The following is a 12991-nucleotide window of genomic DNA, read 5'->3' on the forward strand; positions in this document are numbered from 1 at the left end:
CACAGCTATCAATTACACAGCCAAGATGGTGTTTAAGGTTACATGTGCTGTTCTGTTTCTCGCCTTTAAGGTATAAAGTTGAGTTCTGTTCTTTGCCTTCCTGTTGCCATTATTAAAGCAGCAGTAGAAAAAGGTACAAGAAAATCTGCATCTTGGTGGTCATCATATTTAATATGTACATTCAAATATGAACACACGCTACAAACTCCTTACGTGAAGAACTTGTAAAAGTAATCTGTGTTTGCTTACCCCAGTCTACAGCAAAACTGTTGCTTCATCTGTGCAGGTGGAAGTTGCAACTGATATTGGTCTTCACTATAAAGGAGAGTTGATAGTTGTCTTACGGTACATCCCCCCTGAGAGGAACTTAACGCTTCCCCTAGGAGAGTTTCAAGGTGAGTTAAGCATTGATAACAAAATCCAGTGATGTTTGGTAGATAACTGAAATGCACTGTCATGCACTGAAGTAAATCACAAAATCACAGGTTGGAGAAGACTGAAATTGCCAAGGATTCAATTAGCTACCAGTTGCTTATGGAATTTCAAACTGCTGCCAGTAAAGCACCTTTGGGAACAAGTAGGATACACCAATTTTCCTAAATTTTATTTATTAGCAGCCAGCACCACAAAACTTTGTTACAATTTTTTTTACTCTGAAGAAATGTTATACTTTGACCTCCTTAAAAAAAAAAACATGAATACAACATCTTAAATAAACACACACACATGCACACAAGCATCCTGCTAATATCTATGACTTAAGCTATCACTTCTGGAATGTGAATTCTTACACATCCAGATTTCTTTGTATAATCTGCTACTGACTTTCATGCAAAGAAAGGGAACAGTTTGCGCCAAATCTTGTAATCATGTAGTGTTGTTGCTCAAATTCCACCACTTTATTTATTTATTTTGGACTTTTATTCCACCCTCCCCGCAAGCGGGCTCAGGGCGGATTACATCACATAAAAACATTTCATACAATTTACATGTTGTAAAATCAATAAGGCAGTTTTAAAATTTCGGACAAAAACATCCTAATAAATATAATGACTAATATGCCAGACAGCAGAAGTCAGTATTCGTTTAAAAGGCTTGCAGCCCATTAATTAAAGATATAGCCTTTTACCTGGTTGGTCTAGGAACCAGGTAAAGACATTACATTCCTGATCTTTATTATCAAATATTTTATTTTTAGTATGGTTTTAATTGTGCATTTTGAAGACTGTACTTGTCATTTGCATGGCAAATGAGAGTACATTTGCACATTTCTCAAATGCATCTTCTTTTATTGATTAAACAGTATCATATTTATCAGGGTACATTTCTGTGCAATAACAGCATAAATAGCCTAGACTATCCTGAGAGCAAGATTTGGGTCCAGTAGCACCTTAGAGACCAACTTGATTGAGATTGTTAGAGCTTGGAAGCTAATGAGGGTTGACCATGGTCAGTATTTTGATAGCAAATCACCAAGAAAAGCTAAGGCTGCAATGTAGAGGAAGGCCATGGCAAACCACCTCTGCTCATCTCTTGTCTTGAAAACCCCCTGAGGTGGAACTTCATGGGGTCACCATAAGTCAATTGCGACTTGATGGCGCTTATTATTATTTCTGTGTAAATCTCCTTTTTGAAGAGACAGGTTAACACGTTTCATTCATGCTGAAATGGCAAAGATTTCTGTTGGTGAGAGCGAGAAATTAGATTGAGGGATGGGCTAATGTGGGATAAAGGAGGGGCCTGCTTGTTTCCTGGTCTGGTGGATGTATTGCCAGTTCGAGGCATGTGAATCCATCTGGGTGGCAGGCATGCTACTGAGACCCTGTTCTTCACTGTTTTGTTTGTCTATGATGTGTTAATTACTTTTGAAATTTTATTTTGTGCATCATTTTGACATTTTCTGATGAAAAGGAGGATGAAAAAATCTGTAAATAAATATAATTGGTTATGAACTGGTATAACAGAGTGGCTACGCATGCACTCATATGTCATGAATCAAGCAGAATTTGTTTGTGGTGAGCTTGAGTCTGGTTTATTGTGCTCACACATTCCATCATTCCTCTTCCCCTCAAATGCAGAGCCAAAACTGAAGACTTCTAGTTCCTAACTGCCCTTGTATGTGGGCCAAAACCAAATTCCAATTTTGTGAATTAAATTTTGACATCATAACAAATTAAAGTTAGATTGAGGACTTCCCAAACCTCTTCAGTCTTGCCTCTGTGTGCAAGGAGGGGAGAGAGGGAGCATGTAAATATGATAATAAACCAATGCTTCAGTTTGTTTATGATGTCTGAATACAGCCTGACAGAATTAGCTTTCATCTGGGAGATCACTGATTCAGATCTAATCTCTTAGCAGGAATCCAGTAATAAGATTTAGGCAAGTCTTTCAGCCTCAATCCTCTATTTGTAATACGGGGATAACTGTACTGTCTTACCTTACATGAGTGTTGTAATGATATCTCTGGTCTGATATATGACTTTACTTCACATACTGAAAGTTCTACATAATCAGTGGTAGTACTTTGGGATAGGAATGTGTGACTTTGAAGAACATGGGAATTTTGAACTGCTATTGGATTTTTTCACCTAAGATGGCAAGAGAGTAAAATTTTATAACACATTCTTGTGGTAAATAGTGATATTTTTCTCCTTTTGTCTTTGTTCACTAAAGGAAAGAAGAGTTCTAAGAAGGGAAAGAAAGTAAACCCACAAGTGCCTTCAGGAGGCATATTAGAAGTTGTCATTAAGGAAGCAAAGAATTTAACAGCTGTGAAGTCAGGAGGCACTTCGGACACATTTGTGAAAGGGTAATTTCTCTCCCTCTGTCTTCTGGTTAGCTTGTCAGTGGATATTGGACTGCTTTCTGCATTGGGTAAAAAAAATTATAACCATATTTTTATCAATCAAGTGTTTCTATTTTGGTGAGGAAAACATTTCTTCCTGCTTCTTTTGAAAGTTCTGTAGAGAAAGCTGTCTTTGAAGCTGTCTTGTTTATGTATTAATAGCACATCATTGTCATCATTGTCATTGCTCCATGGATGCAGGAGATAGTTTTCCTGTCTGGCATTTTATACTCCCAACAGCTTTGAGAGGTAGATTAGGCTGGGAGTGGGAGACTGCCCAAGATCACCCAATTATCTTCATTGCTGATTTAAACACTGAGTCTTCCGAGTCCTAGTCCACTACACTGGCACTGTGATTTGTTCACTGAATCTAAAGAAGATTAATGCAGTCTTTGTCTGATAGTGGTAATCAGCGGGTATGATCCATTCCTGCAAGCCTAGGAAAGACTGCAGACAGGGGAGGTTATGGCTTGCATATCGGTCCAACATCCTCCATAGCAAAGGATAATGCAAAGACAGTTCTGCTTCTCTTTGATCTCTTTATCTTCAGTCATCTTAGTCCTCCCTTGCTGTCCATATGCCTCTCTCTAGTTTCCTGCTTTGATGTATTTAAAGAAATTATTTGTCTAAATGTTTTTAGCAATATGCTTGACTTTTTTTACTTGTCTTGCTATCAGCTTGATTTCATTTTGCTAGAGTTTGAGAGACTTTTTGCCCTCATTTGATAAAGTCTTTCACTTTTAAATGTTATTGTCTATTATGGTCTCCAATTGTGTTATAGCACACTGAGCATGATCAAATTGTAAGGGTTGTTAATATCAGGATCTATAATATTTAGACTTTTCTTTTTAGTACCAATACAGAGGGAGAAAAAACATTGTGGACGGTGCAAGCTATCAAGGGTGAATCACTACTATTTCTCTCCTACTATCTAATTACAGTTTTCCAGAGGAAATTGAAATCTGTGCAAAATGGTTATGCTTTATTTTTATGGATGTGAGGATCATAATTCCATATTGTGTGTCTGTAGGTTATTACCAGTTGAAACCCAACAAGTGTCTTCTCATGAAAAGTGTTGTACTCATATACCATAGAAAGATAGTCCAACATAAAATACATGCTTACCACATCAGATGTAGAAAGGTATCTATATTAGAAGAATACAAAAAGGCAGTCATTCAATGAAAGACTCTACCAGTGATACACTGAAATCGAGATACTTGTGATTCTTGGCCTTGATCTAGTTTGGATCAGTCCCCTATTCTGCAATGACTTTTTTGGGAAATGTAAGTACTTTAGTCCTAGCTTCATCTGTTGGGCAAAAGACTTGACTAGCTTGTTTGTTTTAGGTCTGATTCCTTGCCTGTATTGGATGGCAATAGCAGTTTGTTTCCAATAAGATGTGTGATATTTTCTTTATCCTATTATGTATTAACATTGTCTCAGTATTCTTAGAGGACAGACTTGCCTGTGCAGTGTTTGTTTTCTCAGCTGGGCATTTATGCAATTGCAAGATATTATGTCACCTTGATTTCTTCCTTTATTGTTTTTCAGGTACCTGCTTCCAGACAACAGTAAAGCATCAAAACACAAAACTCCGGTGATTAAAAAGAGTGTGAATCCCCACTGGAATCACACCTTTACTTTCAGCGGTTTGAATCCCAGAGATATACACAATGTCTGTGTAGAACTGACTGTCTGGGACAAAGAATCCCTTGCCAGCAATATCTTCTTGGGAGGTGTTCGCCTGAGCACTGGAAGTGGTAAGATGGGTCATTTTAATAGCTGTGAACTAGATAGGCCTGCATAATTCCAGATAAGTAAAAACGTTAGTATTTTTCTGGTAGGTAGCCACATTGGTCTGCATTAGAACAGTAGAATTTGAGCCCGGTGGCAGTATAGAGACCAACGTTTCCCTTAAAATCTTGTTGGTCTCTAAAGGTACCACAGGAATTAAATCCTGCTGTGTTAGTTGGCCGCAGCAAAATAAACCAGGAGCTGAGTGGCACTCTAACAGAATTTATTCCAGCAGCATGAGCTATTGTAAGACATAGTTCACTTCATCAGACATATAAAGTCTTACATCCTTTAAGCCAATATGTTTATATTAACAAAAAGGCCATAGGCAAGATGGACATATTTAAATATGGACTGGGATTCAAGAATGGATTCTACATTCAACAATGGTAAAATATGAAGCACTTAATTAGAAATAATGTGCTGCCCATTTTAACATCCAGTTTTTAACTTGTTCCATAAAATCAGAAAACACTCCCAGTGTCTGAGATGGTGCAATGAATGTCAGAAAGTGGAAATGCTGTACACAGAAATGCCAGAGAGGACAATCCTGTTTGTTCAGAAGATGGGTAACTGTTCTGGTTGGACGTTGCCATCAACAAATTCACATCTGTTCAGTAACTCTTTCACTTTGCTGACTTGGTAAATGAAAGTAGACAGTGTAGATGATAAAAATTGTCAGCTTATCCAAATGCTTTTGTTTGTCAGTGATGTTTGGTTTGGGGGTTAGATTTTGGCTGATTTTGGCCTGCGGTAGATCTTTTGTTTTTAACAAGATCGGCGCATGTTGCAGCACTAAGCCAACATTTCTTTCACTAATTGCTTAAAGCTCATTTTTTTTATAAATCAAAAAGTAGATTAACGTGGAGCATTCTTTATTGAAAATGTGCATGTGCATTTTTCATATCCTTTCTATTTATTTTTTTAAATTATTTTAATTTTTTTCTTGAAAGTTAAACGTACAAATATTTTTCAATAGATGAATATATTTCCTTTGCCCCCTTGTATAAAAAGAAAAACATTGTTTTCTCAGGGTTTAGTGCAAAATATACTGGGTTGATTTTTTAAAAGTAACTTTCTGACTGCAACAAATAATCTATATTGCCATTTCCAGGTTTGAGCAATGGTAAGGAAGTTGACTGGATGGATTCTCATGGGGAAGAGCAGCTTCTTTGGCAAAGGATGATTGACAGCCCTGGAGATTCTGTGGAAGGTGCACTTATGTTGAGATCAAGCATGGGAAAACGCAGGCTGTAAGAGCGTTGTTTGCGCAAGAATACATAGCTGGTGTGATTACAGTATGATAGAATGGAGTCTGTCCTGTGGTGGAGCTTCTTCAGTTAGAGTTTGCACATGTAAGAATGGAGAAGACAAAACCTTTTCTTCAGTTTGGACTTTACATTTGTTGGAATGGATTATAAATGCATTCTGCACTTTCCTACATTATCTGTTTATCTGAAACACCACTGAACTTGGTTAAAATTACCTTCAAGACTTAACTCCGCAGAAGACAATTAAAGCACTTCTTTTGGTAACTTTAAAAAAAAACATATTTTAGGTTGTCATAGAAAAGCAGTGATAAATAAACAAGCCAGAAAAGCTGAGTGATAACTGTTTAGGCTCATACAGTAAGAGCATCACCTCTCAAAGAAGCTGAATAATTGGAATGAGGAAAGGAAGATTCAGGTTATAATCAAGCTGCTGACATAATTACTTCCATCTACTTGCACTTGCAACTCAAATGCTCATTTCCTTAAATGGTTCCCTGTTGTGGGTTTGGTAATAAGTAAGTCAAGGATCTCCAGTTCCCTATTGTAAAACAAGAACTGTTGTGTGGGAGCTTGATACTAACAGATATTACTGCTGTGTATGGGACAAAAGTCCCATAAATCTCAGCAACAGTGCACCCCTTGTATTTCAGCACTTCATGTAAAAGTGCCGTTTGGAAAGTTCTAAGCAATGACGGCATCTAGTAGGGAAAAGAAACTTCTGGAAATAGCTGTCATTATGACATCCTTACCCGCCGGTAAATTTGTTACAAGAATTTTCATTTATAAACCCCTTAGTAATTTGGTTTGATTTTAAAACTATTTTTTTTAATACTGAAAAATGAGTCATTTTCTTTTGCTTTCTTGGGGGCAAAAAACCTGCCCAAAGATACAAAACTTGAAGCATGAGATGTGAGCATATTTTTTGTAGCTACATAGTAAAAAAAATCAACGGATTGTCTCGGGATCTTTGAAACAACCTTGAATCTGCTCTAGATATTCATAAAAGTAGCTAGTGTCAAGAGCAGCAGGCCACTATAAAGCAGGTATGTTTTTAACCCATTAAATAGCCAATTTTCAGTTCTATCAAGCTATTTTTAAAAAGGGTGTGTGTGAACTTAATTTAAAATAATATTAAGCAATAAAAATAATTTGCCAAATTACTGACAATGAAAAACAGGGCTACCATGCCTTTAATATGAATAAATTTAGTTTTGATTCAGTAACTAATAATAATAATAATAACATTCAATTTATATACCGCCCTTCAGGATGACTTAACACCCACTCAGAGCGGTTTACAAAGTATGTCGTTATTATCCCCACAACAAAACACCCTGTGAGGTGGGTGGGGCTGACAGAGCTCCAGAGAGCCGTGACTGACCCATGGCCACCCAGCTGGCTTCAAGTGGAGGAGTGGGGAATCAAACCCAGTTCTCCAGATTAGAGGCCTGCGCTCTTAACCACTAAACCAAACTAGAGATGCAAAAGCTATTGGCTTTCTTGTGCTGAAAATACACAAGGAGAATGATGCATTTAATAGATCAGGCAGCTGAAATACAGCACATGAATCAGACCTCATTTAAGATGTAATTGCATTGTGGTAAATGGATAGGTGATATAGGAGCAGTGATTCAGAAACAATGATGATGGCAGCTTGGGTCCATGTCAGTGTACAAAATCTCCTTTTATTTGTTCCATTTGTTTGTTCCCTGCCTTTCTCATCACAAAATGATCTTGATGGAAATTGACACAGCTACCCTAAAGGCTAATATTGTGGATGTAGATTTGTGGTAACAACTTGTGTGGAAATTTGTTTGCTTTAACAATAGAGTATCCTGCTTGAAACAAATGTGAGGCAGTATTTGACCCTTCTGGTTCAGATTATTCCAACTGGTTTGCTTGTGATTGTGAATCATGATACATAAGATGTAGATCAATTAAGATCAGGGGTAAAAACCTTCATGTTTCATATTCAGCAGTGAAATCTAGTTGAGACTAGATTAACCTTCTAAACTGATTCATGCAGATGAGATAAGTAGAACCAAACACTGTGGAAATTTCTGAAATATTCACATTTGTTTATTGATACAGAACCAAATTCCAGGACTTATAATAATAACAGTATTTATTTTAAATAATGATCTAAGCATAAGATATTAAATCAAAATATTCACTGACATTTAACCTCACAGGTTTAATTTTTCTCCTGTTTATAGAGTTATTTTTGAAGTTTTATTTTAAAAGCCTAAAGACAGAGGAGACCGCTCAAATAATAAATTCTTAAATTTGAGAGCATCATTGTATGATTTGAGAACTGGCATGATCTGCCAAGAATACCAAAAAGAGCCCCATAGAACAGATTTGTTGAACAGAAAAATCATGACATGTCTCCTCTACTTATTTCTGTTACAATTATGTAATTGGGATGTAACAGTGTGGATCCTGCAAATTCTAACAGGTAAGGAGGACTAAGTGACAGAGACTTCTAGAACACTTGTCAGGGCGAGCCATGCTTCAGTTCCCATGGGGGATGCCTTTGTCTATAGAGATACTGTTTTGTGACGGGCACATGGAATCTGCTTTTGGGTGCCATATTTATTAATCATCAGTGGTCCTTGTACACTGGTAATGTGGACAAGGCAGTTTCAACTTGTAAAAAAACTGGATGTTTCCTTCTCTCACTTAACTGTTATTTTGGAAATTGACTAGCACAATTTATTTGTGGCAATAAATTACATGAACTGCATGCTTTAATAACTGTCCTGGGAAATTTAATTGGTTTGTCTTCTGATGACTGGAGCAGCAGCAGATTAAAACATTTGTGTAATTTACTGATATTTTTACCAGCAAATATGTTCTGTTGTATTTGTTAATGATAATTAACGTCCTTCTAGTGTATTTATTCCTGTTAATAGTTGTTTGTTATGAATGTCTCATTTGGAATATTATGCTGGGCATGAATAGTATCAGATGATAAATGAATTTACTTTACGTTATGCTCTGCCAAAAATCACTTTTTCCCACCAAAGGTTGTCTTGGGTTTTTTCCTCTGTATTTGTACATTCAGATTTGTGGACTGCAGGAGGTTATTTATAGTTATTGTAAAGTTAAGTCTTATTTTGTGTACAATTAAAATCTTGAGCCATGTTACAAGTTTTAATCCTTTTGCAATCAGCATTTTTTTAAAAAGCAAAAAACTTCCCAGTCATTGCTCCCCAAACTTCTCATAGCCAAGACCCGTTGTGTTCCCAGTTTTGAAACTGGATATATTTCATTCTTGCATGCAAACGATGTTTACTTGTAGAGTGTCTAAGGACAGGAACAGCCTCCTCCTGTGCTTCAGCATGAGTCACCATTCTGACTGCCTTCTCAGAGGCCTGGAATTATGCTCTATCTCTGCAGAGGAAGTAATTGAATTATCAACTAAATTATACTCCATAGAAAGACATGGCAGAATTAGATGACAGACCCTGCCTGGAAAGAGCTGTGATTCATATAGAGATGAAGCATCCTTCTGTAGGTGTACACTTAAGGATCACAACTGACTTGTTTTTTTTCTTATGGGATAAAAATGAAACATTGGCTTTACTCCTCAGAACTGCAGCATCCACATGTTTTAATGAGAACAGAAACCAACAGGTCGTACATCGCCAGGCCCTGTCCTTGCAGCAGCAGATGACCTTGGACAATTGGTTTGTCTTCTGATGACTGGAGCAGCAGCAGATTAAAACATTTGTGTAATTTACTGATATTTTTACCAGGCCCTTGTTTCTCCTGTCATCAGGAGAAACAACTGAAGGAAATCTGGGGAGTCGCATAACCAAGCTCTGGCAAAAACAGACATGGTACTACCTCCTCCTGCATTTTAGAAAGCACAAGCTCCTCTAATCTCTGGGTCTGAGAAAATCCTTCCTGTCTTTTGGCACTACTGCCTCTGAGATTAGGGCAGGGACTGAGTAATCCATCAGTGAAGTCAAGAGTCAATCAAGGGCACCTTTTGGAAAGGTATAAAGCTTTTTTTGCAAAACCCATGCTGCTGTAGCACAGTGGTTAAGTGGTTTGGCTGCAAATCAACACTCTACTGGTTCGAATCCCTCTACTGCCATGGCCCTGAGTAAGCCACTCCTCTCAGCCCCAGCTCCCCAGCTGTATTGTAGGGATAATAATACTAACTTGTTCACCACTCTGGGTGAGGCACTAATCTGTCTAGAATGGGAGTTTCATTTAGTTTATCCCAGCATGTATGGGAGAAGGCTGCCAAAGGGAATAAGGAACACCTATGTTGGGTTTTGACTGCTCCTACTTGCCTCCTGTGGTGGCGGCGGCGAGGTGGGAGCGTGTGTGCATGCACAGGCACACAAAACTGTTAGGAGTTCCTCCTATTATCGTCCATCGAATCCATTCATAGATGGCTTCTTGATTCAACCCCGGGGAGCGGGGAGGGAAGGCAGTGTAAAAGCTCTAATTAACACCAATTAAACCTTTTCATACTGGAATTTTCCTTTGAAGCCCTTCTGTTGAAGATTTGACTTTCAGATTAGAAACAGAGAGCCAGTTTTGTCAATTTTTAAATAAAAGATTTTCATAGTACCTGTCAGCTGAGACCTAAGAGTTGTTATCTCACAAAAATAGTGGCTATCTTAATAAAACCTGTGACTCTCTATGCCATTACAGTTGTTAACTAGCTCAGCAGAACAAGTGGTTGGGTTCTCTCTTCCTAATTACATTAGATTTGAATTGTATGTAACTAAATCACTCTTCCTGTATTTGACTCTTATCGTAAACTGCAGTTTCTTCATCAGTGGAGGGGAGAGTATTCTTGTATGGGTTGTGCCTCTTTGATCCATGGATAGAGCATGTGCAGATTTTTTTGCAAAGGCTTCCACTATCCTGAGGAGGGACTCCACCCCCACCCCCTATCCATGCCTTGCCCTCTCTGGGGATGGACAAGCTTCCACAGCTGTCTTGCCCGGTTAGTCAAAAAACAGAAAATCCTGAACAACACAAAGCAGCAGCCCCTCTGCATCTTGCTCAGGGGAAAAGGGAAAAAATGGTCTTGGTGGGGAACACCCCACAGCAACAACTGTTACTGAGCTGCATGAGGACAAAATGGCTACTTCATCCTCTGTGGTGACAGACAATGCCTCTTTTTCAGCTGCTGCTGTCCTCTCCCCTGCTGAAGCACCATCAGGGAATGGGTGGGGGGGAGCAGTCAGCAAGACCTCCCCTGATACGTAGCACCAGTGGCAGGTGGGCCCATTGACAGCCCCCCCCCCCAGCTCATTTGAGATGCTGTCTTTGACTACACAAGGCCTGGAGGATCCAGGCAAATACCAGTGCTGAGAGGCTTCTCCCCCTGCCCTGGCCTCAGCTGCAGGAAGGGATCCTCAAAGCAACAGAGGGGGCAATAGGGGTTATCATTTATTTTAATTTCCTTCTCCACCTGCCATCAGCAACTAGGCGTCTCTCCACATGGACCTGTGCGCCTATATGACTAAAAAGTGATCGAAGAACATTAAGCAGGATCTGAAGGGGGGGGGGGAAGAGCCAAAAGAGGAGATATGAGAACTCCACTATGAAAGCCTCCCTAGCCTATCATCATCATCATCATCATCATCATCATCATCATCATATACTATAACCTATGGCTGAAATACCGGACGGTGAATCACTTCTCCAACAACCACCTATCTATTGTCCCTGCCAGGGAGCTCTTTGGGGTCACAGCACTAGATCAAGTACTGGTGGAGACGATTCGGTTTTGTTTTCCTGGCCATGTCGGACGCTCCTCTCCACAGGTCCGGGAGGAAGCGCCCGAGCAGCCTGACCGGGCGGTTGACCTGCGAGGGTTAACCCCCAGGACTCCCAGTGAGGGGCTCAGGGTCCAGAGCAGGTCGGGAAGAGCCCCCTGAAGTCGATGCAGGGGGTAAATTGCCCATTTGCTCCTATGGAGGCCGGCAGACTTGCGCAGCACATCGTGTGCTGCTGGGCCATGGAGAACGGCAAAAAGCAGATTTAAGGTGAAAACCTGTAAGTAGCGAATCCCTTCTGTCATTTCAAGCGTATGCGAAGGATTGGTGGGAGTTGAAGCTAAGAAGGTTTGGATATCTTCCCCTTCATTGAGACTCGGAACTTAGTTGGCGGATTTCCCCCCCTCCCCCAAGATGGCAACGAAAAAGCAGAGCCCGGCCGGGGCAAATCTGTTTCGGCTGCCTTGCAGGGGAAAGGAGAGTCTCTTGAAGAGTTGGTTAAGCGGTCGGTCGTTGAAGCTATAAAGCCCTTTGTTGATAAGCTGAATGAAATCGGTCAGAGGGTTGGCTCAATTGAGAGCGAAGTGAAAACCATTAAGGAAGTAGCCTCAGGGACAGAGCAGTCTGCTTGGGAAAACGCAGAACTCATGAAGGCAACAAATAAAGAAGTAAAGCTTTTGGAGAATCAACTGATAGGGCTACAAGTGGATCGTGCTCAGACGGTATTGCGTCTTCAGAATGTGAAGGAGGAAAAAAGTGAAAATTTAAAGGACTTGTTGTCGAAACTTTTGGCGACATCCGCGAAGGCAACTAAAGAAGAGTTAAAAAGCGACATTTTGGAAGTCCATCGGACATCTTCAAAATATGCAATGAAGCGTCAGCTGCCTCACGAGATTATTATCGACTTTTCATCTAAGAAGACTTGGAACACCATCTTATATAATTCGTACAATGTGGACTTGGACTTGCTGGGTAATAAGGTTAAGATATTGAAGGACGTTCCATTTTTAGCTCGGAAAAGAAGATTTAAATATAAAAGGTTTGCAGCTCTTCTGAGGAAGCGTGAAATAAAATACAAATGGTTATTTCTGGAAGGTATCTGGTTTAGTTATAAAGACCAAGCCTACAAGATAACATCGGAAACACAGCTAAGGGACTTTGTGTCTAATCATCAAGAATTTCAACAAGAAGAGGACTTAGAAGCTGAAGGGGGGGGAGGGAGCGAGCACAGCTACTGCAGCTGTTCAGAGAGAGCTGCGACCGAGATGCAAGGGGGGGAAGAAGACCTGATCCTGATTGTAGTTTGCGTTTTATAAGATCTACCAATC

General features: G+C 39.6%; 1 protein-coding gene across 2 annotated transcripts in view; it reads left to right on the plus strand.

Annotated features, from left to right (window-relative positions):
• The window catches only part of SYTL5 (synaptotagmin like 5), a 124896-nt gene extending 115831 nt beyond the window's left edge, over positions 1–9065 (plus strand). For both annotated transcript variants that reach the window (XM_054974636.1, XM_054974635.1), the window contains 4 exons: positions 287–395; positions 2674–2809; positions 4400–4608; positions 5757–9065. In XM_054974636.1, the coding sequence (XP_054830611.1) occupies positions 287–395; positions 2674–2809; positions 4400–4608; positions 5757–5899 (597 nt within the window). In that variant the 3' untranslated portion in view covers positions 5900–9065. The remainder of the gene's footprint in view (positions 1–286; positions 396–2673; positions 2810–4399; positions 4609–5756) is intronic.
• Positions 9066–12991: the final 3926 nt, after the last annotated feature.

Source organism: Eublepharis macularius, chromosome 3 (genome assembly GCF_028583425.1).
Source record: "Eublepharis macularius isolate TG4126 chromosome 3, MPM_Emac_v1.0, whole genome shotgun sequence".
Taxonomy (NCBI): Eukaryota; Metazoa; Chordata; class Lepidosauria; order Squamata; family Eublepharidae; genus Eublepharis; species Eublepharis macularius.